Source organism: Giraffa tippelskirchi, chromosome X (genome assembly GCF_054371585.1).
Source record: "Giraffa tippelskirchi isolate mGirTip1 chromosome X, T2T-mGirTip1v1.2.pri, whole genome shotgun sequence".
Taxonomy (NCBI): Eukaryota; Metazoa; Chordata; class Mammalia; order Artiodactyla; family Giraffidae; genus Giraffa; species Giraffa tippelskirchi.
Genome location: NC_137289.1, coordinates 14,010,017 through 14,035,230, shown reverse-complemented (window position 1 = coordinate 14,035,230; position 25,214 = coordinate 14,010,017). Strand labels below are relative to the sequence as shown.

Sequence of the window (25,214 nt, the reverse complement as noted above, 5' to 3'; positions counted from 1 at the left end):
TCCCTGACCAGCAACTATACTGCAGTCCCTACATTGGGAGCTGAGTCTTAACCACTGGACCACCAGAGAAGTCCCTGGAGTACTTTAAAATACAGATTTTAGGCATTCCCACAGACCTGTTCAGTTGGAGTTTCTTGGAGTAGGTGTGGCTGGGGTATATGTATTTTTTAAAAAAACTCCCCCAGGTGATTTAAAAAAAAATTATTGAAGTATAGTTGATTTACAATGTTATATTAGTTTCTGCTATACAGCAAAGTGAGTCACTTGTACATATATATGTACATATATTATATTTGTACATATATATAGTGTACATTCTGACAGAATGTGGTCCACTGGAGAAGGGAAAGGCAAACCACTTCAGTATTCTTGCCTTGAGAACCCCATGAACAGTATGAAAAGGCAAAAGGATAGGACACTGAAAGATGAACTCCCCCAGGTCAGTAGGTGCCCAATATGCTAATGGAGATCAGTGGACAAATAACTCCAGAAAGAATGATAGGATGGAGCCAAAGCAAAAACAACACACAGTTGTGGATGGGATTGCTGATAGAAGCAAGATCTGATGCTGTAAAGAGCAACATTGCATAGGAACGTGGAATGTTAGGTCCATGAATCAAGGCAAATTGGAAGTGATCAAACAGGAGATGGCAAGAGTGAACATCAACATTCTAGGCATCAGTGAACTAAGATGGACTGGAATGGGTGAACTTAACTCAGATAACCATTATATCTATTACTGTGGGCAAGAATCCCTTAGAAGAAATGGAGTAGCCATCATGGTCAACAAAAGAGTCCGAAATGCAGTACTTGGATGCAATCTCAAAAATGACAGAATGATCTCTGTTCGTTTCCAAGGCAAACGATTCAGTATCACGGTAATCCAAGTCTATGTCCCGACCAGTAACGCCGAAGAAGCTGAAGTTGAATGGTTCTATGAAGACCTACAAGACCTTCTAGAACTAACACCCAAAAAAGATGTCCTTTTCATTATAGGGGACTGGAATGCAAAAGTAGGAAGTCAGGAAACACCTGGAGTAACAGGCAAATTTGGCCTTGGAGTACAGAATGAAGCAGGGCAAAGGCTAACAGAGTTTTGCCAAGAGAACACACTGGTTATAGCAAACACCCTCTTCCAACAACGCTAGAGAAGACTCTACACATGGACATCACCAGATGGGCAACACTGAAATCAGATTGATTATATTCTTTGCAGCCAAAGATGGAGAAGCTCTATACAGTCAGCAAATCAAGACCGGGAGCGGACTGTGGCTCAGATCATGAACTCCTTTTTGCCAAATTCAGACTTAAATTGAAGAAAGTGGGGAAACCCACTAGACCATTCAGGTATGACCTAAATCAAATCCCTTATGATTATACAGTGGAAGTGACAAACAGATTTAAGGGACTAGATCTGATAGACAGAGTGCCTGATGAACTATGGACGGAGGTTCATGACATTGTACAGGAGACAGGGATTAAGACCATCCCCATGGAAAAGAAATACAAAAAAGCAAACTGGCTGTCTGAGGAGGCCTTACAGATAGCTGTGAAAAGAAGAGAAGCAAAAAGCAAAGGAGAAAAGGAAAGATATACCCATCTGAATGCAGAGTTCCAAAGAATAGCAAGGAGAGATAAGAAAGCCTTCCTCAGCGATCAATGCAAATAAATAGAGGAAAACAATAGAATGAGAAAGATTGGAGATCTCTTCAAGAAAATTAGAGATACGAAGGGAAGATTTCATGCAAAGATGGGCTCAATAAAGGACAGAAATGGTATGGACCTAAGATAAGCAGAAGATATTAAGAAGAGGTGGCAAGAATACACACCTCTTCTTAATATCTTCTGCTTAAACCCACGGCTGATTAATGTCAATGTATGGCAAAAACCACTACAATATTGTAAAGTAATTAGCCCCCAAGTAAAATAAATAAATTTATTTTAAAAAATAAATAAATAAAAAGAAAAAAAAAAGAATACACAGAAGAACTATACGAAAAAGATCTTCATGACCCAGATAATCAAGATGATGTGATCACTCACCTAGAGCCAGACATCCTGGAATGTGAGGTCCAGTGGGCCTTAGAAAGCATCACTACGAACAAAGCTAGTGGAGGTGATGGAATTCCAGTTGAGCTATTTCAAATCCTGAAAGATGATGCTGTGAAAGTGCTGCACTCGATATGCCAGCAAATTTGGAAAACTCAGCAGTGGCCACAGGACTGGAAAAGGTCAGTTTTCATTGCAATCCCAAAGAAAGGCAATGCCAAAGAATGCTCGAACTACTGCACAATTGCACTCATCTCACACGCTAGTAGAGTAATGCTCAAAATTCTCCAAGCCAGGCTTCAGCAATACGTGAACTGTGAACTTCCAGGTGTTCAAGCTCGTTTTAGAAAAGGCAGAGCAACCAGAGATCAAATTGCTAACATCCGCTGGATCATCAAAAAAGCAAGAGAGTTCCAGAAAAACATCTATTTCTGCTTTATTGACTATGCCAAAGCCTTTGACTGTGTGGATCACAATAAACTGTGGAAAATTCTTAAAGAGATGGGAATACCAGACCACCTGACCTGCCTCTTGAGAAACCTGTATGCAGGTCAGGAAGCAACAGTTAGAACTGGACATGGAACAACAGACTGGTTCCAAATAGGAAAAGGAGTACATCAAGGCTGTATATTGTCACCCTGCTTATTTAACTTATATGCAGAGTACATCATGAGAATCGCTGGGCTGAAAGAAGCACAAGCTGGAATCAAGATTGCTGGGAGAAATATCAATAACCTCAGATATGCAGATGACACCACCCTTATGGCAGAAAGCGAAGAACTAAAGAGCCTCTTGATGAAAGTGAAAGAGAAGAGTGAAAAAGTTGGCTTAAAGCTCAACATTCAGAAAACTAAGATCATGGCATCTGGTCCCATCATTTCATGGGAAATAGATGGGGAAACAGTGGAAACAGTGTCAGACTTTATTTTTTTGGGCTCCAAAATCACTGCAGGTGGTGACTGCAGCCATGAAATTAAAAGACGCTTACTCCTTGGAAGGAAAGTTATGACCAACCTAGATAGCATATTTAAAACAGAGACATTACTTTGCCAACAATGGTCTGTCTAGTCAAGTCTATAGTTTTTCCAGTGGTCATGTATGGATGTGAGAGTTGGATGGTGAAGAATGCTGAGCGCCGAAGAATTGATGCTTTTGAACTGTGGTGTTGGAGAAGACTCTTGAGAGTCCCTTGGACTGCAAGAAGATCCAACCAGTCCATCCTAAAGGAGATCAGGCCTGGGTGTTCATTGGAAGGACTGATGTTGAAGCTGAAACTCCAATACTTTGGCCACCTGATGCGAAGAGTTGCCTCATTGGAAAAGACCCTAATGCTGGGAAGGATTGGGGGCAGGAGGAGAAGGGGACGACAGAGGATGAGATGGCTGGATGGCATCACTGACTTGATGGGCATGGGTTTGGGTAGACTCCGGAAATTGGTGATGGACAGGGAAGCCTGGCGTGCTGCGATTCATGGGGTCGCAAAGAGTCGGACATGACTGAGCGACTGAACTGATAGTGTACATATTTGTACATACATATATATGTTATTTTTCATATTCTTTTCCACTATGGTTTATCTCGGTATTTTGAATATAGCTCTCTGTGCTATACCTGTAGGACCTTGTTGTTTCTCCCAGGTAAATTTTTGCTCATCAGTCATAGTTGAGAACCCATGTAGCTTATCCTTAGAGTCCTATAACTGATAATATTATTATTAAGAGTAATAATAAGTACTGTTGTTTGAGGATTCACTATGTTTCCAGGCATTGTTTTAATAGTGAATGCATGGTCTCATTTAATCTTTACAGCAAACCTGTGGGTAGGTACTATTATTATCCCTATTTAGAGAAAATTTATTTCAGAAAAGTTCAATCACACCACTTTCAAGATCCAGAAACAAGATCAGAACTGAGTTTTGTCTGACAACAAAATCTTGGATTTAACCAACAAACTGTTAATTTTTAAATGGATAGACCAAAGGACCCCATGGAAAATCTCTAGAAGTAAAAGAACTTGGTGTTGGATCACAGATAAAAGGACTGTGTACTGTCAACTAGTTTTACAGCTAAAACCTGGCATCTTTTAATCAGTTAAATCAACTAAGCAAGGTCATTTTTGTGACATACCAGAAGTATGACTAATGGACTGTGGGTCAAGTGGGAAACCTTCACAATTACTTTTGAACTCTGAGTATTTTGGATACAATAAAAATTATTCACAAATCCTACCAATAAATATCTTAAAAGTTTTTCCATGGAAGCATCTCAAAGAAAGGTTGTATCTATGGCTATCTGTAACTGCCTGCTCCATATTTTCTCTGGCTTCCATTTTGATGGATAATTGGAGTGAGCTGTACTAATTTCTGAGCTTTTGAAATAGAATGCTTAATTCAGTTGTAGTTAGGAAAATTAAGAGTAGCCTCTAAATGACTTGTTCACTTTAGTGGCTAAATATTTGGAAAGACATACCGTGCCATCGTTGAACTAGAGTCTTAACTTTTACAAATACCAAAGATGACTCAGAACTATTTGCATTTAAGAAGTATGCCCTAGAAGCTCTTGATGTTCTGATATGGACTGATCCCCAAGATACCTCAGGTTTAAAAAAAAAACATGTAGTATGTTGCTCTTTGTATAAAAAGAGAGGGCATGCAAATTTGGCAATAAATACATTAAAATCTCTAAAAGGAAACAGAAACATGTTCTAGTAATGGGCACAAAAATAATGTTTAAAATCTAACTTTAAATTGTTAATGAAATCTGCAAAATCACTACACACACACATAATGGAACAGTGAATTTTGTGCTACATTAGACTGCTGCATGCTTTCATACTGCATTGGTTGTTTTTCTTGTGTGATTTAAAAACCCAAACCAACTCTTCTAATTAAGCTCTCCCTGGCTGGGAGCTCACTTGGATCCCTGACAGTCCCTAGTTAAAGCCTAGTTTGTAGTTTTTGACAGCAAACTAAGACCCTCTTGTTTGCTTCAGGAAAACTGGCTGGTTTTAGTTCCTGGCATTATTTTGGTGGTACCCTCATCCCAACAAGTCACCAATCTGCTTGGCCATGATTTACAACTGTGCCAGATTTTTCTTGGTTGCTTTTTGTTTGAGACAGATAGTAGTGGTAGTGATAAAGTTACTGTTAGCTTGGTTTTGATTTCTGACAAATTATTTTGGAAGCAGGAATAAGGTGGTATATTAGGATGATAAATTAAGGGTAAAAGCAACTAAATCAGATTACTTGAATGACTATATGTGTTTAGGGAATATATTTTAGTTCTTCCATTTATTGCTTCTTAATTAGTCCATAACTCAGAAGGTTAAAAACACTAAAGACAGGTGACATTTTATGAAATGAAATCTTTCAAATGTGCTTTTTCTGATAGTGCTGCGCAATGTGAATAGTATTCAGTAATTTTTAAAATAATTTTATTTATCTTTGTTAACATGCTTGGAAATAGGAAAATCGACTGAGTCAGAAACCTTCAGCACTTTCATTGTTAAATCCACCTCATCTCCTTTTATGTGACTTCTTACCAGAAAAGAAATGGCCTAAGAATTTCCACCTGCCTGATTTGACATTTGTAAGAAGTCTTACAGTATTTTCATTTCACAAATATATTACCCCAAGTAATAAGTTTTTATAACCCTTACCCCTTAAGGAGACCCAAACTAAGCTCGACAGGAAATGACAAACCTTGCCAAAAAATTGGAAATATCCTTTCTTTCCCCTCTGTGGTCTAGTGGTGTCACTTAACTATAACTCCTCAGTCTGTGACCTTCAGAAACCTAGAGGGCTAAACAGGAGTAGAGCATTGAAGGTCATCCCCTCCACAGATACCCAAAAAGGGGAACAAATATTCATTATAACAGGTAAGTGTTTTTATAATTATGGCAGATGGTGATTGAAGCAAAGGCAATTCAAAAGGGGAGACACGCAAAAGCAATAATTTTGAATGTTTGACATTTGTTTTGAAACTACCTTACTACCCTATACCCTTTACCATCTGTCTGTTATCCCTCCCAACACCCACCTCTGTCTTCCCACAGGGCTCCATTGTCTGCAGTTCCTGTTTCTCAGGGGCGGAGCTGTGGGAGGCAGCCATGGGTGCCATAATAGGCACCTGCGGCCAGCACAATGGGCTGTGGGTGCTTGTGGGAGAGACAGATTGATGTATTGTGCATGGGGGAGGAGGGCTGTCACTTGAATCCATGTGAACCCAGGCTTTAGGGGCAAGGGAGATTGACAGCTTTTGTAGGTTGCATTTCTTTTTCAAAGCTTGGCTTTAATAGACAGTAAGTTTGGGGCCCCAGGCTTTCACTCCCATAATTCTAACAGGGCAATCACGAGCATTCAGCATTTCTTTTTACCCCCCTTGTTACGCATTAAATGATTTCAGTAAAGGAATGTGCAGCATTAATTAGAATTTGTTAGCAGATACCAAGGGGAAAAGTTTCTTCACAACAACTATAGGAGGTGTCATTTGTACAAAGACTTTTTTGTTTTCTTTCCCCATTACATTATCACTGCAATATGTAAGGTAGTGATTCTTTTCATTTAAATTAAGTGGAAAGCTACTAAATCTTGTTTTATTCTCCAAAAAGAATAAGGTCCTTAACACTTATCTTTTAACTTCTTTCATTTCCTAAGGTTGGTGTTTACTTTTGCTTTCAGTCCGACCCATTTACTGATCTGTGTGGTTGTGTATCCAGTTTTGTGTACCATTTAGCTCTTACAATTACAGGCAACCCACTACTGATATATAAGGATTGTTTCAGGTGAAAATAGCTACCAGTAATATTGAAAGTCATTGACACACTGGGTCCCTTTTTAGTAATGGTACATTGAGAACTCCCAAAAATTAGACTCTTAGGTTTGTGACCTAACATTTCCTAAAACTAATTTTCCCTAGTTGATATTTAACCTTAGCCATGACATCAAAATTCTGGAAGAATGGGGCAGCAGCCAAGGAATATTTTTCCTATAGAAAACTCACTCCTAAACCATGTCAGTATTTTAAACATATAAAGTACCTCCACCCCAAGCACACACAGATAACATCACTTCCTTACAGCTAGTTTAAATGATCTTGGGTTTTTTGGTTTGATTTCCATTTTTCTATTCTTTACTTTAAAATTCTGGCATTTTAGACTTATATAGGGACAAAACTAACCTCAGATAGGATTCTTGTAAACATACTCTTTGCAATCTGAGGAACTGATGAAACATTAAAAATTTTTTGGTGTGATTTTTCTGAATTGTCGCTCATATAAAATCACTTTCACTATGGAAGGAGTTGGAGGCTAATTGAATTAGAATTTTTTCCATTCAATTGTTTTATTTAAATGTGTTAAGGGCAACAGTGAAAAATATTGATTAAGGCTACCATTATTTCTCAGAAAGAACATATTCCCACACAGTCGTCTGGCTCTATTATAATAATTTGGTGCAATGGTTTAAAAAGTAGTGGGGTGATAATAATTAGGGCGTGCAACACAGAAATTTCAATGCTGGATTCAACATTTCACCATGCAGGGCAGGAAAATTGCCGACCGGGGCTAGTCAGCTCTAAGTACTAATTAACTAATTAATCAGGTGCTGAAACCAACTGAATGGAGGATACCAGCCAGACAACTCAAGCCCAAGCAGAGGGTTGTGCTCTTACAAAGACATTACAGTCTTTCTTCTTGCTTTTTAACCCAGTCAAAAATGAGGGGAGAAAATAGGATATGCTGACCTACTGTCGGTCATTTCGGTCCAAGTTTCTTTACTTAGCGAAAATAAAAACATGTGCCTCTGATAATAACTCTGAGGCACCATATTCAGGGCAGTCTTAAAGCTCTGGCAAAGGGCTATCTCCTCAGCCATGAACTATTTCAGGGCTAGTATATGTGGGTGTGGAGGGGGGAGGAGTCTCTGCCTTCTTGGAGTTTTCTTTTACAATATTTTCTTAACATAGGAGAATGAGAAACGTATTTCTCCTTTTGGGCTGATCTTAGGTCTTTTGCCTCATCTCTCGTTTATGTAAATGAGAAGAGTCCAATTACACATATGGAAAAAGGGTTTAATGAATCGTGAAAAAGCCCGGTTTGCAGAGAAAGGGCACAATCCTCTCATCTTCTTCTCTTTTATATTAAACTTAGAAACATGTATTTCTTTTAAAGAAGATGATAAAGCTTAATGGTTATATCATTTTATTTTATATACTAATCTTCATACTTGGGAATTATTAAGCATATTTTGCTAGAATTATCTTTGGAAGCCTTTCTGGAGACAGCAGATATTCTACAAGAACAATTGCAAAACTCTTTTTTTCCTAAATTAAAAAAAAGTATTACGTTAGATCCTTCATTTTTGACATTATTTTTAGCTCATGATAATTTTTTTTAAACACAGTTTGATCTGGAATTGTCTGCACTGAAAAAAGGACTGCATCATTATAAGCGGTTGTTACCGAACCCAAGGAAAAAACTTCAGTATCGCATACCATTTTAGCTCAATTTGGGTATTATTATGGTGTTTTAACTAGCTAGTATTTTTGGAGCGTTGTAAATTAGATAAACTCCCCCCCCCCACCTCCTTGAAGGTACTAAATTTTACACTAGAGCATAAAAGCCCGCGTTTGGGACTTCATTTGCCTGTTTTCTTTCCTCTCACTTCTTCATCCTGGAATTGTCAGTAGTTGAGTGTAGACCACACAGAAAACGCCTCAACTGAGTTTTTAATGACAAAAAAAAATTGAAAGAATATGGGGGGGGGTAGTGAATCAATGCCATTTCTGACTAAACTCTTAGAATTTAATAAGTACGCAACCAGCCCGGAAGAGGTGCTTTACAGGGCCAGCAATAAAGTTCTAAATCACGACTGCAGGTGCTTTCCAGAGACCAAATCCAACAACCTGGTTGCGCACTTGGGGAAACTGAGGCTGGAAAAGCCGGGAGGGGCGGGGCGGCGAATGCCTGAACTGATTTTTTTTCCTCCTTCATAAAATGACTGCTTCAATCCATGGAAAACACTTCTGCTGGGCACCTCCTGTGTGGAGGGCACTGCCGGGATGCCGACTTCACGAGGGCCGTGCTCTTTCCACTCTAACCCCCGGCCTTCCCGGATCGGCGCCCTGGATGTGATCGACACCATGAAGTTGCCCCATAATCCTCTCTGGCAACATAGGATGTAAAATTTGATCAGCTCATTGGATGAAGCCGACAAGTCTCAAAAATGTGTGAAAAGGGGGCCAAGCAGTAGGCAAGCGCCGCGTTGAGGCAGCGCTCCAGCCGGCCCCCCTCCGAGTTCCCGGTGCGGCAGCCGCGGCGGAGCGGGGGTTGGGACCGGGCTGCGGGGCGGCGGCGGGGAGGCCGCGGCGCCCTGAGTGGGGTGGCGTAGGAGCGCACCGCGGGGCCGGAAGGGGGCAGCGAGGCGGCGCCGGCGGCTGCAGAGTTATTTCCACGCCGTAGTGGGGACCCGACCGGGCGGGGCGGGGCGGGGCGGGGCGGGGCGGGGCGGGGCGGGGCGTGCACCGGGGCCGCGGGCGGCGCGCCGGAACCATTGGCCTCAGGGCCCCGGCGCCCGCGCTCCCGCCCGCCGGCGCACGCGGAGGAGGCGGTGGCGGTGTTCGCGGTGGCTAAGGAGAAGGCGGCGGCGGCGGCAGCAGCAGCAGCGGCGGCGGCGGCGGCGGCGGCGGCGGTCGCAGAAGGAGGAGGGGAGCTCGGAGCAGGAGGTGAGGTGGAGAAGCCAAAGGAGGCGGAGGAGGAGGAGGTGGAGGTGGAAAAGAGGAGCGGCCAGAAGGAGAAGGATGGAGGAGCAGCCGAAGGAGGGCGAGGCCGAGGTCGCGGAGCCCTGGTTCTCTAAGTGGGAGCGCCAGTGCCTGGCCGAGGTGGAGCAGGAAGAAGAGCTGTCCCCGGATCTGCAGGAGGAGGCGGCCCCCGAGACGGCGGGGCTCAAGAGCGAGCAGCAGAAGCTGTGGCACCTCTTCCAGACCTCAGCCACCGCCGTGGCCCAGCTCTACAAGGATGCGGGGTGCCAACAGCCAGGACTGTCCATGTGGGACCCCTTCCAGAATGCAGCCATGGCCGTGACCAGCCTCTACAAAGAGAGCGGGCATGCCCACCAACGAAGTTTTGACCTGGGCATCCAGGTGGGCCACCAGCGTCGTGTCAAAGATGTGCTGGAATGGGTGAAGAAGGGCCGGAGCATCATCCTCCGCGAAGATCTGATCAGTTTCCTGTGTGGCAAGGTGCCCCCCGCGCCCCCGCCACCACCTCGCACCCCGAGGATGCCCGCGAAGCCGGCCTCCGAGGCCCCCAGCCAGGCTGCCACCACCACCGAATCGGGCTCGTCGGTGGACGTCGATCTGCAGCCGTTCCACGAGGCCATCGCCCTTCACGGCCTCAGCGGCGCCATGGCGAGCATTAGCGTGCAATCTGGCGCGCCCGGCTCCCCGCCTCAAGCCAGAGAGGTCGCCAGCGGTGGCCACCGAAGAAGTAGCTTCCTCGAGGATGACTTGAGCCCGATCGACTGTGAAGAACTGGCCCTCTGCCTGGACAGTGGGGGGTCCCGCAAGCGCACCTCGGCCGAGTGCGGTGATGGCGACACGGACTCCCCAACCCACAAGCGCAACCGAATGGCCTAAACGGGTCTGAACCGCCTCGTGGGTCGCCAGCGGCCATTTTGCCGGGCCATCAACTTGCTCGTCGAAAGGGTCCTCCAGACGATCTCTTCTCTAAGTTAAACAGATTTCTATCAATTTGCCACAAAAAAAACCCCAAAAAAACAAAAAAACAAAAAAACAAAAAAAAAAAAACTTTAAAAGTATTCCAGAAGAGGCTTCCTATGACTCTGAGTTTCACCAAATTATAATACTAGCAGAGTACAAGTACCATGTAGTAGTTAGCAAGACCATTTAATGCAGAAGTATCCGGTCAAGCGGGAGCCTGGTTTATCTTGTTCACAGTTATATTCCGTAGCATCTAGCGCAGTTGCTGGTGCTTAATAAATGTTTGTTGAATGAATAAATGTGACTTTATTTAAAAGTCTTAGAAGGACTAACAAGTGTTTGCTTGGCTATGGGATAGTCTTATCCTTTATTGTTTGGTTGATTGTTTGCTTTAACCGTTTTTGTTGTTTTTTCTTCTAGTTCAGTTACCTTTTATCAGAATGCAAAACTTGACATCTTTGTGAAATCTGGAACATTCCGTTTTGGCTCCACGTACCATGAACCTGATTTCTAGATAGAAACTGTGCAAGGTGTACCTATGAGGCTGTGAGTTTTCTTTCTTAAAATAGTCATTTTGGTGATTATGTGATAAGGTAAAGTGCTATGATGGTTGGACAGGTAATAAGTTGCTATTGAGTCAATTTAACGCTCTTTTTAGGAAAGTTACGCCAACAATCGTGAGCCTGAGGTCAAAGATGGCTTTCCTGGTGGTTTGGTGGTATTCCTTTTTCTTAGGGATATAAAATGTCCCTTTTTCTGAAGTTAAATCTTTTTGGTGATCTCTGTTTTGAAGTGGAAGACAAAGTAGAATGAGTTTCTGGGTTTTATTTAAGGGTATGTGTGTGTGTACTAAGTCGCTTTAGTGGTGTCCAACTCTGTGCCATGCTATGGACTATAGCCCACCAGGATTCTCTGTCCATGGGATTCTCCAGGCAAGAATACTGGAGTGAGTTGCCATGCTCTCCTCCAGGGGATCTTCCTGACCCGGGGATAGAACCTGCGTCTCCTGCATTGCAGGCAGATTCTTTACCGCTAAGCCACTGGGGAAGCCCCATTTAAGGTTATATTGTTGTTGTTTAGTCGCTAAGTCATGTCTGACTCTTTGTGACTCCATGGCCTGCCAGACTCCTCTGGGAGCCTGTCCATGGGATTTCCCAGGCAAGAATACTGGAGTGGGTAGCCATTTCCTTTTCCAGGAGGTCTATTTGACCCAAAGATTGAACCCAGATCTCCTGCATGGCAGGTAGATTCTTCTCCATTGAGCTACCAGGGAAGCCCCATTTAAGGGTATAGCATGATCTAATTAAAAGAGCATATGCTTTGTGTCAAAAATATCAACAGTAGAATGGTAGTCCCACAGATACACTGTGTGATTTTGGGCAAATCACTTAATGTCTTTTGGCCTCAGTTTTCTCATCTGTAAAATGGAACTATGTGTCTTCTAAAGTCGTTGTGACGGTAAGATAAAGCCCATATTTCAAGTATCTAGCACGATGCTTGGTACATCTTCTCCCTTCTCTATAAATACAAATCAGTAAAACGTTAAAATCCACTATAATTTGGAAAAGGTAGAAAAAATAGATTGGTTTAGAAATCAGGAAAAAAACAGAATCTCTTTGTTTGAGATGGAAACTACTGTTTCATAGTTAAAACGTGCCTAAATATCCCAGATCTTGTATTAATTATAAGTGTGTTTAACTCGTGAGTACTCAGGGTCATCACTCTGGATGTTAGGGCTGGCTTGTAGTTCCTAAAATTGCCTGACAGATGCACCTTGCATCTAGTACAGTAGTCAAAGATCTACCTCCTCTGGGCTGGAAGACTATGAGAAGGTGGGTAAAGATGGAAAGGATTTGAAGTGAAAGTCCTAGTGATACATAAAAGGCCAAAGTGGTTCTGAATAAGGGTGAGGTGGAGTAGAGGTGATGAAAGGGTAGACTGGGTGGGGTGGGGGTGGAGGAGGTGGGAGTGAGGTTATGGAAGGGGTCGGGGAAAGTTAAAATGTCCAAATCTTCCCCAGGCTCTCCCCAAACCGGTGCACAAAATAGAATATATAGATGTGTAATACCTTGCCTTTAGGTTCATATCAAAGTTTTTGTTTCATTAGTGCGGCCTTTGAAATAGATTTGTAATTGACTAGTGCATTGAAATAATACAACAAAATAGAGTAAATTCCCTAGTAGAATTAAAAGCTTGCTATTGAGGTACTTCGCAAATACAGACTGAGGCACCATGCTAGGCCCTGAGAAGGGATGTTTAAAAAACATAAAATGTATCCTGATCCTCAAAAAGCACATCCTGGCTTGGAAGATAATATAGTCAAGCGTGCTAAGTCACTTCAGTCGTGTCTGACTCTGGGCGACTCTGTGGACTGTAGCCTGCCAGGCTCCTCTGTCCATGGGATTCTCCAGGCAAGAATGCTGGAGTGGGTTGTCATGCCCTCCTCCAGGGGAACTTCCTGACCCAGGGGTTGAACCCACGTCTCTTACATCTCCTGCATTGGCAGGTGGGTTCTTTATCACTAGTGCCCTCTGAGAAGCCAAAATACAGTCCAGAAAGCATTTCTAATTGCATGCAAAGCACCAAAGGGCTGTGCAGAGGAATTCAGAGGACAGAGGCCTTCCTTGTCCAGAGGGTCACAGCTTGTGGAGGAGGTGGCATTTGAACAGGTGCCCAGAACAACAGGTAGGAAGGGAGGGCCCAGGCAATCCTAGCAGGGGAAGAATATAACAAAGTTTGGGAAGGAGAAAAACAGTAAACTGGGTTCAGGGGATCACAGGTGCTGGGTATGTAGAGGCAGGGGGAGGTAGGGGCCAAAGTGCAGAGGGTCTCAAATGCCTTGCCCAGTGCTTTAGGTTCTGTCCTGGGGCAGGGTGATACCACTCAATCTGTGCTTTAGGAAGACTGGTCCGGCAGTGAGACACTGGAGCTGGTGGTAACCAGGCTATTCCCGTGGGATGTTCTTTCCTGCGGAAGTTGCCAGTTGGTTAACCAGGATTGTGGAGATGTTTGACTTGACAGGGCTTTCTCTGGGAAGCCTTTGCTCACTTAGAACCTCCTACACTTAAACCATAGCAGGTAGGAGGCACCTTCCGTGTGTGTTCTGCCCTGCTTCTAGGCTGAGAAAGCCTTCAATTCCAGCTGCAGAATTTCTTGATGGGCTAGTCTTAAAGAAACAAAACAGCCCTGCCTTTTATCATTCTTCTGCTTCTTGTGTTGGAGAGCCCTCCTGCAGGAAATCACTGGGGCATTTGGGGCTACAAGGCTGGCTGAGCCACACAGCAGTTTTAACAGGTAGGTTTACAGAGCTGTTAGAGGGCATGTCAGTACGAGGGCGGGGACCTCATTTGTCTTGTTTCCTTCTGTAACCCCCAGAGCCTAACAGTGCCTGATCCATGGGCACACAATAAATATTCATTTAATTGGTGGATGAGTAAGCCCTCATCCAGACCCAGTTATAGCTATTCTGCTCTTTTGCTCTGTGTATATGCTGCCCAGGTAAGGCACCTGAAGCCCATGCTCTAATTTCTAGATGATTCTCCCCTGCAGCCTTTTCCTGACTATGTGATTCAGCATTTTGCAAAGTGTGGTCAGTTCCATGACCACCTCCCTTGAGAATCCACTGAGTTCCTTCTGAAGCTGGCCGCTTCAGAAGCCCCCTCCAGGTGAATTACAGTCTCAGTGGGAGGGTCCCGAAAGTGATCTCCTTTCAGGAAGAGGCATTGGTGGTCATGGTGCACAGTGAAGTCTGAAACTCCAGTGACCCCATTGTGAGATTTGTGATTGATTCAAGGGGCTCATTTGAAATTATTGCTGGTGAACCTTGTGTGCCAGCTTAAAGCGAATCTCCCCATTTGTATGTATTATCTTCATCATGACTTTGCATATTGCACACATTTTTCTTCTAGAAGCACAGTTGAGAAGACGGAGGAAAAACGTTATTAACTCATTTGGTCCTTTCATAGGAGACTGAGAGAAGGCTCTGATTTCCTAACCTGTAGCTGAGTATTTTATTCATTAGACCACTGCTTCCTAATCAAAATTACAAACAGGAAGCATTGCTCTTAGATCACTTTGCCTTTTGTGAACTGATGATGGAGTAGAGGTCAGGGGAGGACTTGTTGTTAGTTAATCAGGAGGTTTACTGACCTCTTCCAATAGTATATGCATACTTTCTTTTCTCTGTTGTGTTTGTTTGGGGGAAGCTATTGGAGTTATGCATTCAGGGAATATAAGTCACCCCTTGCCACCACTACTGCACTCTAGCCACCAGCCAACCTGGATCACTTAAAGTTTCCTAAACTTTTTATTATCTCTGGACTCTGGAATTCTTCCCAAATTTAGATCAAGAGCGACCTTAAAGATCATCTCGGGCAGGGTTAACTATTCAGTTTACAAATGAGACAACTGACCTCATCAGGGAGGGCCACAGTGACTTACTATTACTAGTAGGACTGCTACCCCCTAGCTGGTTCCAGTCCGTTGCTCACTTCACTGGACCTTCCTCACCTATACTGTGTTTGGCATTTTAATTAATATGTTGATGATCAAGTGGAACTAGGAAACTTGTACTGTTGTGAAGTCTTTCTGGCCTGGCAAGCATACTTTCTTTTTTCTGTTGTGTTTGTTTGGGGGAAGCTGTTGGAGTTATGGATTCAGGGAATATAAGTCACCCCTTGCCACTACCACTGCACTGTAGCCACCAGCCTACCTTGACCACTAAAGTTTCCTAAACTTTTTATCATCTCTGAACTCTGGGCCATTTTACCTTATTGCTTTCTTGGCCTATGATGCCCTGCCGTAAATTCCTTTTTGTCTCCTTCACTCCAGCTCAGTCTTCAAAGCTCACCTCACGCATTACCTTTTTATTTTTTTGGATATCTTCCTTGCCCTTCCAAGTTAGGATTAAATGCCTCTTCCCAGAGTTCCCACTTTGGACTTAACACTGTGTTTGTTAGTTTGTCTTTGCCCCAGGAGACTGTAAAACACCAAGTTCATCCAAGTTCAGTCACACAGCCGTGTCCGACTCTTTGCGACCCCATGGACTGCAGCACGCCAGGCTTCCCTGTCCATCACCAGTTCCTGGAGCTTGCTCAAACTCATGTCCATCGAGTTGGTGATGCCATCCAACCATCTCATCCTCTGTCATCCCCTTCTTCTCCCGCCTTCAGTCTTTCCCAGCATTAGGGTCTTTTCTAATGAGTCAGCTCTTCGCATCAGGTGGCCAAAGTATTGGAGTTTCAGCTTCAGCATCAGTCCTTCCAATGAATATTCAGGGTTAATTTCCTTCAGGATTGACTGGTTTGATCTCCTGGCAGTCCAAGGGACTCTCAGGGGTCTTCAACACCACAGTTCAAAAGCATCAATTCTTTGGCGCTCAGCTTTCTTTATGGTTCAACTCTCACAGCCACACGTGACTACTGGAAAAACCATAGCTTTAACTAGATGGACCTTTCTCGGCAAAGTTATGTCTCTGCTTTTTAATATACAGAAAGTTAAAGAGAACTTAAAATGTTCACCCCAAGAGGGTCTCTTTTGTAGGAGGTGGGTAAGAATCTGCATTACTGCACATGTACACTGAAAAGGCATATTCAACATTACACCATACTTTTTTTTTAAATGAAAGAATTACTTTTGTCATAGAGTTATGTTGTGGGAAGAACAGCTGAAAACAAAACTTTGGAGGAGTGGTTTTAATCAGGTATTAAATGTGCTTTCCGGAAGAAGTGTAGCATATAAAAAGTTATCAGTGTTCTTTCTCGCTTGTAAATATGATTGTACTGTCTCAGGCTTCAGTGGCAAGCACACAAGATCCTGGCTTAGGTCTTGACCTTCCTAATAACTGACCTTGAACAAGTGAGCCCTTTTTTTTTTTGCTTGATATGAAATAAAGGAGTTGGTTTTATTAGATGATCTTTAAGTTCTACGCAAGCTCTGGCACTTTCTGGTCTCTGATTTAATTGGCAGTGGTAGTGATGACCTTCTTTCTGTGATAGTCTCATTTCGATGATCTAGTGTCTGAACAGCTGAGCTCTGTGAGTTCCTTAAAATCAGGACTGCCATGTTGACACAATTCCAAGCTCCACTCACCAAGTGGTGATGGCCTGGCCACTTGTAAGATGGGAATGTAGCAGCTTACCTCTCTCTTTTTGTGTTCCATCTTCCTTAGGAGGTCAAGAAGTCAAAACAATATTGAATGTTTAAGGGTATATTAGAGTCAAATGCCCCCTTAGTTGGGCAGTTTCCTTTCTCAAAAATAGCAAGTCGAGCAGGAGGATGTTTCAAAGAGAGATGAGTTCATAGACTCATTGGACTATTAATAAAGGTGCACCTGGAAGTCCATTGAGTCCACATGGCCCAACTCTGATGAGAACAGAAATAGAAACCATCCTGAATGCATGAGCTGCTCTCCTCATCTTCAGGAGCTGCCAGGCAGGCTTTTCTGAAAACAACCCCACATTCCGCTGACTACAGCCGTGTGCTTGCCCTCCTGTCTGACTGCCGGCAAGCTGGCTCACCACATCAGTGCAATAAGCCTTCTGCCGGGGTCAAAGCTCTCATCTCCAAACCTGGGCTTTGGACATTTCAACTACCATTTTCTCACCTTTTTCTTATCTTTTTTCCCCCAGCCTCTTTGTTGGATAGAATCCTTTGTGTTTCTAGGATTCCTAGTACACTGCCCCAAACCCCTACATATGGCACATATTATATAGTGTGTCTTGCATTTCCTCTCGTATCCCTAGTAGAGACCCTGGCTGCAAATTTCTCCTTCTTCCCTCCTTGAAGTCCCCGGCTTTCTTGACGTCAGTACCTAATTTTGTGTTTAAGTGTGGCTATCTTAAATTGGAAGCTTCTGAGAAAGTTGGGAGAAATGTTAGATGATTAAGAAAGTCATGTGCCACACCACGTGGGAGCCTCTTGAATACAACCTTGGTGGTCATGACCCTGGTCGGAGAGGGAAGCCTGTGATGTCACCCCTTCCCCGAGTCCCAGTTTCACGGATAGTATCTCTGAATGGAATTGTCTGAGGGAGATTGTTCCTTGTGAAAAGTTCACATGATGAAGTTTGAAGAGCTTGTTTCACTCAGAGCCCAGCAGGACAGAGTGGTTTGGAATGCAGCATTCAGTGTGTTCTGTTTGGCTGAAAGCTGTCACAGGGAACAAGTACTTAGCAAACAGCATGAACAAGGATTTGAACTAGAAAACGAGAAGGGCCTTGACAACATTGTAATAGTGGCTTGTCTCCGCAAAAACTGCTCAATGGTACACAAGGAGGTGATAAAGAAGGCTAGGAAAATACGTAAATAGATTTGGGTTTCATTCAAAACAGCCCAGTGTGAGGGTGCCCTAATATGGGTAAAGTTTGACCAGGGATTCCTGGACTACTGTGACCATCTTCACTTTATTATATCTGATCAGACTGTTGCCTTTTCTAAGGCGATAGTCACAGACTAATTCTGTGCCCACAGGGTGAACACACAACCTATTGTAAACAGATTGATCCATCAACTGCATATAGTCTGTTTTCACAGTGCCAAATGACTGGGTTGAATGTTTTGCTCTTTGTATTTCACTGAATTAACTGAATAGACCTGTTAATATTGCTTTGGGTTTTTCATGTTTTAAGTGGTATTATGTGCAATTTAACAGGGCTATTCTGTCAGTATTTACATTCCCTTTGCTTGAAAATTGATTCTTCCCATTTCTCTCCTTTTTATTGAGGTATAGTTCAGTTCAGTTCAGTCGCTCAGTCGTGTCCGACTCTTTGCGACCCCATGAACTGCAGCACGCCAGGCCTCTCTGTCCATCACCAACTCCCAGAGTCCACCCAAACCCATGTCCATCGAGTCGGTGATGCCATCCAACCATCTCATCCTCTGTCGTCCCCTTCTCCTTCCAGCCCCAATCCTACCCAGCATTAGGGTCTTTTCCAATGAGTTAACCCTTCGCATGAGGTGGCCAAAGTATTGGAGTTTCAGCTTCAACATCAGACCTTCCAATGAACACCCAGGATTGATCTCTTTTAGGATGGATTGATTGGATCTCCTTGAAGTCCAAGGGACTCTCAAGAGTCTTCTCCAACACCACAGTTCAAAAGCATCAATTCTTCGGCGCTCAGCTTTCTTCACCGTCCAACTCTCACATCCATACATGACCACTGGAAAAACCATAGCCTTGACTAGACAGACTTTTGTTGGCAAAGTAATGTCTCTGCTTTTAAATACACTATCTAGGTTGGTCATAACCTTCCTTCCAAGGAGTAAGCGTCTTGTAATTTCATGGCTGTAATCACATCAGCAGTGATTTTGGAGCCCAAAAAAATAAAGTCTGACACTGTTTCCACTGTTTCCCCATCTATTTCCCATGAAGTGATGGGACCAGATGCCATGATCTTAGTTTTCTGAACGTTGAGCCTTAAGCCAACTTTTTCACTCTCCTCTTTCACCTTCATCAAGAGGCTCTTTAGTTCGTCTTCACTTTCTGCCATAAGGGTGGTGTCATCCGCATATCTGAGGTTATTGATATTTCTCCCGGCAATCTTGATTCCAGCTTGTGTTTCTTCCAGCCCAGCATTTCTCATGATGTACTCTGCATATAAGTTAAATAAGCAGGGTGACAATATACAGCCTTGACGTACTCCTTTTCCTATTTGGAACCAGTCTGTTGTTCCATGTCCAGTTCTAACTGTTATAATTGACAAATAAAATTGTAAGATAATTTAAAATGTACAACATGATGATTTGAGGTATGCGTACATTGTGAAAGGGTTCCTCCCACCTAGTTAATGAGTTCTTCCTAGCTCTTAAAGTCTCTTTTTAATACTCCAATTTCAGTTGCTGTCTGTGCCTGATACACAGAGCCCAAATCTTTATGGATGATAAAATTTAACTACCACAGATGTGTGCAGTAGTTGGAGGCTCATTTATGATGCTGTCCCCAGGGCCCATGCCACAGGTGCTCGCCTACCTTAGGTGAAACATGAGGATAAGAAGGTATTTATTCCGATGAAGGTTACGCTTATGCCTAATTCTGCCCTGAAGCAGCTAGTGCTCTAGCAGGCATCCAGTAGTTGCTATATAAAGGGCTAAGAATGCACAGTATCCACCCTGAATACGTGTTAATAGACTCACTGGAGAGCTTTAGGGTTGTGTATGGACATACTCCGGTTCATTGAATTCAGTTTAAAAAAGATCAAATCCAATTAGACAACCTGTTCCAAATTCAATTCAATTCAACAAACAATTGTTGGGACGCAAGCCCTGTGCTACCTCATGCAAAGCTTTTGGATTTTATTTTACCTTTCTGCTTTGTTGTCGCATCATGTCAGCACGAGTTGGTAAATATTGAGGTTTCTTTGTTCAGGAAGTTCAAGAATGCCTTTTCTTATTTACTTGTAACTCTTGAAAAATTTTATAAGTCTCTTCTCTGCTTGGAAGGCATTTATCTGGAACTTCTGCTCCTAGCTTGCATACAGACTCAGATACTTTGAAGATAAAAATGTAGTCTTGTATTAGTGCTCTGTGTCATAATACTTTGGTTTGGAGGGTCATGTTAGTTTCAAGAGGAGATGGTGGAAATGCTAGTTATTAGCATTTGGATTGTTGCAAGGATAGATTCTTTTTGAGGGGGTCCAATTTTAGTGCTGTTCAATGGAAATATAATGCAAGCCACATATGTAATTCTCAATTTTCTAGTAGCCACATTTAAAAAGAAAAAGGTAAATTAACTTTAATGATATATTTTATTTAACCTAATATATTGAAAATATTTTCATTTCAACATGTAATCAATATAAAAATTACTAATGAGATATCTTATTTTTAGAATCTTGTACTAAGTCTTTGAAATTTGTTGTGTGTTTTATATCTACAGTATACCTCAATTCAGTCTCCATACATCACGTGGTCAGATAGGCACATGTGGCTAGTGGCTCCAGTATTGGACAGTGCCATCCTAGATGGACTTAAGCTCCAGCTGGGATAGGGACTTATGACAATTCAAGGACACTGACCTCCCTTGAGGGGTTTAACAGTACGGCTATACTCAGCTCCATCCAGAATGAGAATCCCTGCTCTCAGATCCTAAATCATTGACCACTTTTCTTTAGGAACATTGATTATGATTCTTATGCTATATACTGATTTTTCTATTTTTCTAAAAATATGCCTATAGTCCGCTGTAATTCTATGGACTTTTCCCCTTAATCACAGGATTCAATAAGAAGGGGAAGACCTTAAAGCCTGAAGTAGACAGCACACAGAAAAAAAGAAAATGCTTAACAGTAAATGCATAATTTTTATTCCCTTTAATGGTCAGCAGTACTTGTTGAGCAACTACTATGTGTAAGGCAGTGTGCTCGATGCTATGAAGGATTATATGATTCCTGAAATGAGCTTAGATTATACTCTTGTGAGTGAGACAGTGAAGTAAAAGTGTTAGTTGCTCATCTGTGTCTGACTGTTTGCGACCCCATGGACTATAGCCTGCCAGGCTCCTCTGTCTATGGGATTCTCTAGGCAAGAATACTAGAGTGGGTTGCCATTCCCTTCTCCAGGGGATCTTCCCAACCCAGGAATTGAACCTGGGTCTCCTGCATTGCAAGCAGATTCTTATGAGTGATGCAGTACACAAGTATGTATGCACACATGCATGTACACAAACACACACAGATTCTAAGATAAACACAATGTGCCTGAGTGCCATTACTAGAGGGGTACCACTTTTATTTGGGACACAAACTAGGGGAGAGATTAATTCTTTTTGAAGAGATTCAGAGGCTGGCTATGGAAGATGTAATGAAACTGGGTCTTAAAGAATCAGTATTTTGAGGTCAGTTAATTTAATGAGTTACTCTCAACATATTCTACAGGATCAAGTTTGAGATAGATCCTAACAGGGTGAAGTTCACTGACCCCATGAGGTTTTCTGCATGCATTTTCTGAACAGTCAGTCTGGGGTGAAGCTTTGTTGTATTCCCATAATGTACCTTGGTGCCAGAGACTCCACAGAGGCCAAGTTAGCTCCAACCTGGTGTGCCTTTTCTGATGTTCCCTGTGACTGCAGGCTTTTCCTTTTCAAGCCAGGGCTCCAAACATAGGCTATTTGATTAAAATTATGTTCTTTGATGGGCCTAGAGATGATCATACTAAGTGAAGTAAGTTGGAGAAAGACCGATACCACATGATATCACTCATATGTAGAATTGGAAAAATAATACAAATGAACTTATTTACAAAACAGAAACAGACTCACAGACATAGAAAACAAACTTATGGTTACCAAAGGGGAAAGGTGAGGGGAGGAATAAATTAGGAGTTTGGGATTAACAGATATGAGCTACTATACATAAAACAGATAAGCAAGAAGGACTTACTGTATAGCATAGGGAACTATATTCAGTATCTCATAAAATAATCTATAATGGAAAATAATCTGAAAAAATATGAATAACAGAATCACTTTGAAACTAGCACAACATTGTAAATCAACCATACTTCAATAAAAAATTATGTTTTTTGATGTGGCATTTTCCTGTTAGCTACTGATTATATATGTCCATTGTTGGCTTTGGAAGGGGGAGTAGAGGGTATTTAATTAATTGATATTATTTTTTATATCATTTAAAAGTTTATTTTATTTAGAGGATAATTACTTTACAGTATTGTGATGGCTTTTGCCATACATCAGTATGAATTGACCATAGGTATACATGTGTCCCCTCTCTCCTGAATCCCCATCCCAACCCCCCTCCCCACCCAACCCCTCCAGGTTGTCACAGAGCACCAACCTTGGGTGTCCTGCATCGTACATCAGACTCCCACTGGCTATCTGTTTTACATATAGTTACTATTACCAACAAAGGTCCGTCTAGTCAAAACTATGGTTTTTCCAGTAGTCATGTATGGATGTGAGAGTTGGACTGTGAAGAAAGCTAAGTGCCGAAGAATTGATGCTTTTGAACTGTGCTGTTGGAGAAGACTCTTGAGAGTCCTTTGGACTGCAAGGAGATCCAACCAGTCCATCCTAAAGGAAACCAGTCCTGAGTATTCACTGGAAGGACTGACGCTGAAGCTGAAACTCCAATACTTTAGCCACCTGATGCAAAGAACTGATTCATTGGAAAAGACCCTGATGCTGGGAAAGATTGAAGACGGGAGGAGAAGGGGATGACAGAGGACGAGATGCTTGGATGGCATCACCAACACGACAGACATGAGCTTGAGTAGGCTCTGGGAGTTGGTGATGGACAGGGAAGCCTGGTGTGCTGCAGTCCATGGGGTTGCAAAGAGTCAGACATGACTAAGCAACTGAACTGACTGATTATTGATTATCAACTTTGTCTAGCATGTTACAGTTTACAGTTTACATTTGGTGCTCATAGTTTCTTTATGTGACATTATTACAGGTAAGGAAATTGAGGCTCAGAAAGATACTCTGACTTAGCTGCAGACCTTTGGCTAGTAACTGGTGGAACTGGATTCAAGCAAGGCCTTTTGACTTCCTGGCCAGTGTCCTTACCATGCTCCTACCCTGATTGTCTGCTTCCCCCAAGTCCTGTCCTTCAAGTGCCCAGAGATAAGGATATGCAGGCTAGCTCTCTGTTTAGCAATTTAATGAACATAAATCCCCAGACTAACAATAGATACATTAGAGAGGGAGTATTCAAATTGTAAAACAATATTCCATTAGTTCAAAAAGTGAGCTCCACTGGAGATATTAGCATATAATTTTACCAAAAAATGATCGTATACCCAACCACTAAAGAGGGCATTTATTAGGTGAAATAAAATACACATAGCTCCATGGGACAGGTCCTTCCTTGATGTTGGCAAGAATAATTTCTTCATATTAGTCAGTTTTCTATTTCCAGTAATGTGTTCTAACCTGAAACCTCTGAAATCAGTGCAGAATTTCAAATTGAGTAGTTTTTTTTTTGTTCTTTCTTCCCAGTAAAACATTCTTTTTAATACTCATGGAATTTCTCAGGATGGAATACATTTTATTTTCCTAACCATAGAAGTAAAAACCATGGGTCCGTCCTCAGGAAATTTTGCGCCTGGTTCCTTGTTTTTTTTTTCCAGTAGGTCTCAGCTTTTTAATTGGAGGTTCCTAGAGAAGCTGGCTGTGGCTCTTGCGTACCAAGTGGAGTGTGTTTCTATGAAATGATGTTGATAGGCTCCTGAATCACTATCTTTTATAGATAGGAGCTAGTTCCTTGTTTTGGTGAAATTCCTTCTATTTCCCTTTCCAGTGGTGTTCTGAAGAATCATCAACCTTAACAGTGGCGTGGAAGAATCAGATCTGACATATAATGGAGCCAATTAACAAGAAAACCCTAGAAACACCAAAACCTACTGACATAGGTCACCACCTTGTATATTTCGTATCTTATTGAAAGTGAAAGTGAAAGTCGTTCAGTTGTGTCCAACTCTTTGCTACCACATGGACTATACAGTCCATGGAATTCTCCAGGCCAGAATACTGGAGTTGGTAGCCTTTCCCTTCTCCAGGGGATCTTCCCCACCCAGGGATCTAACCCAGGTCTCCTGCATTGCAGGCGGATTCTTTACCAGCAGAGCCACCAGGGAAGCCAAAGAATACTGGAGTGGGTAGCCTATCCCTTCTCCAGGGGATCTTCCCAACCCAGGAATCTAACTAGGGTCTCCTGCATTGCAGGCAGATTGTTTACCAACTGAGCTACCAGGGAATCTGTCAAGATGAGGCAAATAAACAATTTTAATGGGAGAGAAATGAAACTTCTGCTGTGTTAACTGTTGACCTATAACGTAGTAAGAAATGTTATTCATTTTCTTCCAAACTGCAACGTTAATGTATGGTTTCCACTGGCAAATAAAGATCAGCAGATGACTAAGAAAATTAGGGGAAGAAATGTGCTATTAAAATGCTATATGATTGGATTTCTCTAAATTCAGTGTGGTTATCTAAAAAAAAAAAAGCCCTCCCCTTAATTGACTACAATCAAGCATTTTCAAATGTTGAAAGGTACAGTGCTGAGTAAATATTTCTAGGGGGTTTCTGTTCTGACACAGGCTTTGAGTGCTATTTTGACCTATTATTAGTATTCCCTAGCAACATTCATCTCCAAGACTCAGAGCTTCTGGAAAAATTGTAACTGAAATTATAATGTATTTTCTGCCTGCAAAGAGAAAGCAACGTTTAACACAGAAGGGACTGTGACTTTGTTAGACTAAGTCCTAATAACCTGCCCTGTGATAACATGGTTCATATCTATGTCAAGTCTTTTATTTATTGTTGAAGGAATTCCACATAAACTGAAACTTTTGCACAGAATCATGTGGGAGAAGGAACCCGGACCAGGATTTAGGAGACTGGGTTCTCAGCTTTATTCTGGCCCTAACTAACTCTGTGATTTGCCTTCTCTGGACTTTAGTTTCCTCATAGATAAAATGAGGGGAAGATTAGACA

The 25,214-nt window shown here is 42.4% G+C and overlaps 1 protein-coding gene and 1 long non-coding RNA gene across 2 annotated transcripts in view; both read left to right on the top strand.

Annotated features, from left to right (window-relative positions):
• LOC145536222 (uncharacterized) overlaps nt 1-25,214 on the top strand; it is a 312,877-nt gene that overhangs the window by 8,686 nt on the left and 278,977 nt on the right. The window lies entirely within an intron of this gene.
• Nucleotides 9,805-11,065, top strand: HAPSTR2 (HUWE1 associated protein modifying stress responses 2). Its single transcript, XM_081565103.1, has one exon. It carries the CDS (start codon nt 9,846-9,848, stop codon nt 10,680-10,682), a length of 837 nt encoding a protein of 278 aa, XP_081421229.1. The 5' UTR covers nt 9,805-9,845; the 3' UTR covers nt 10,683-11,065.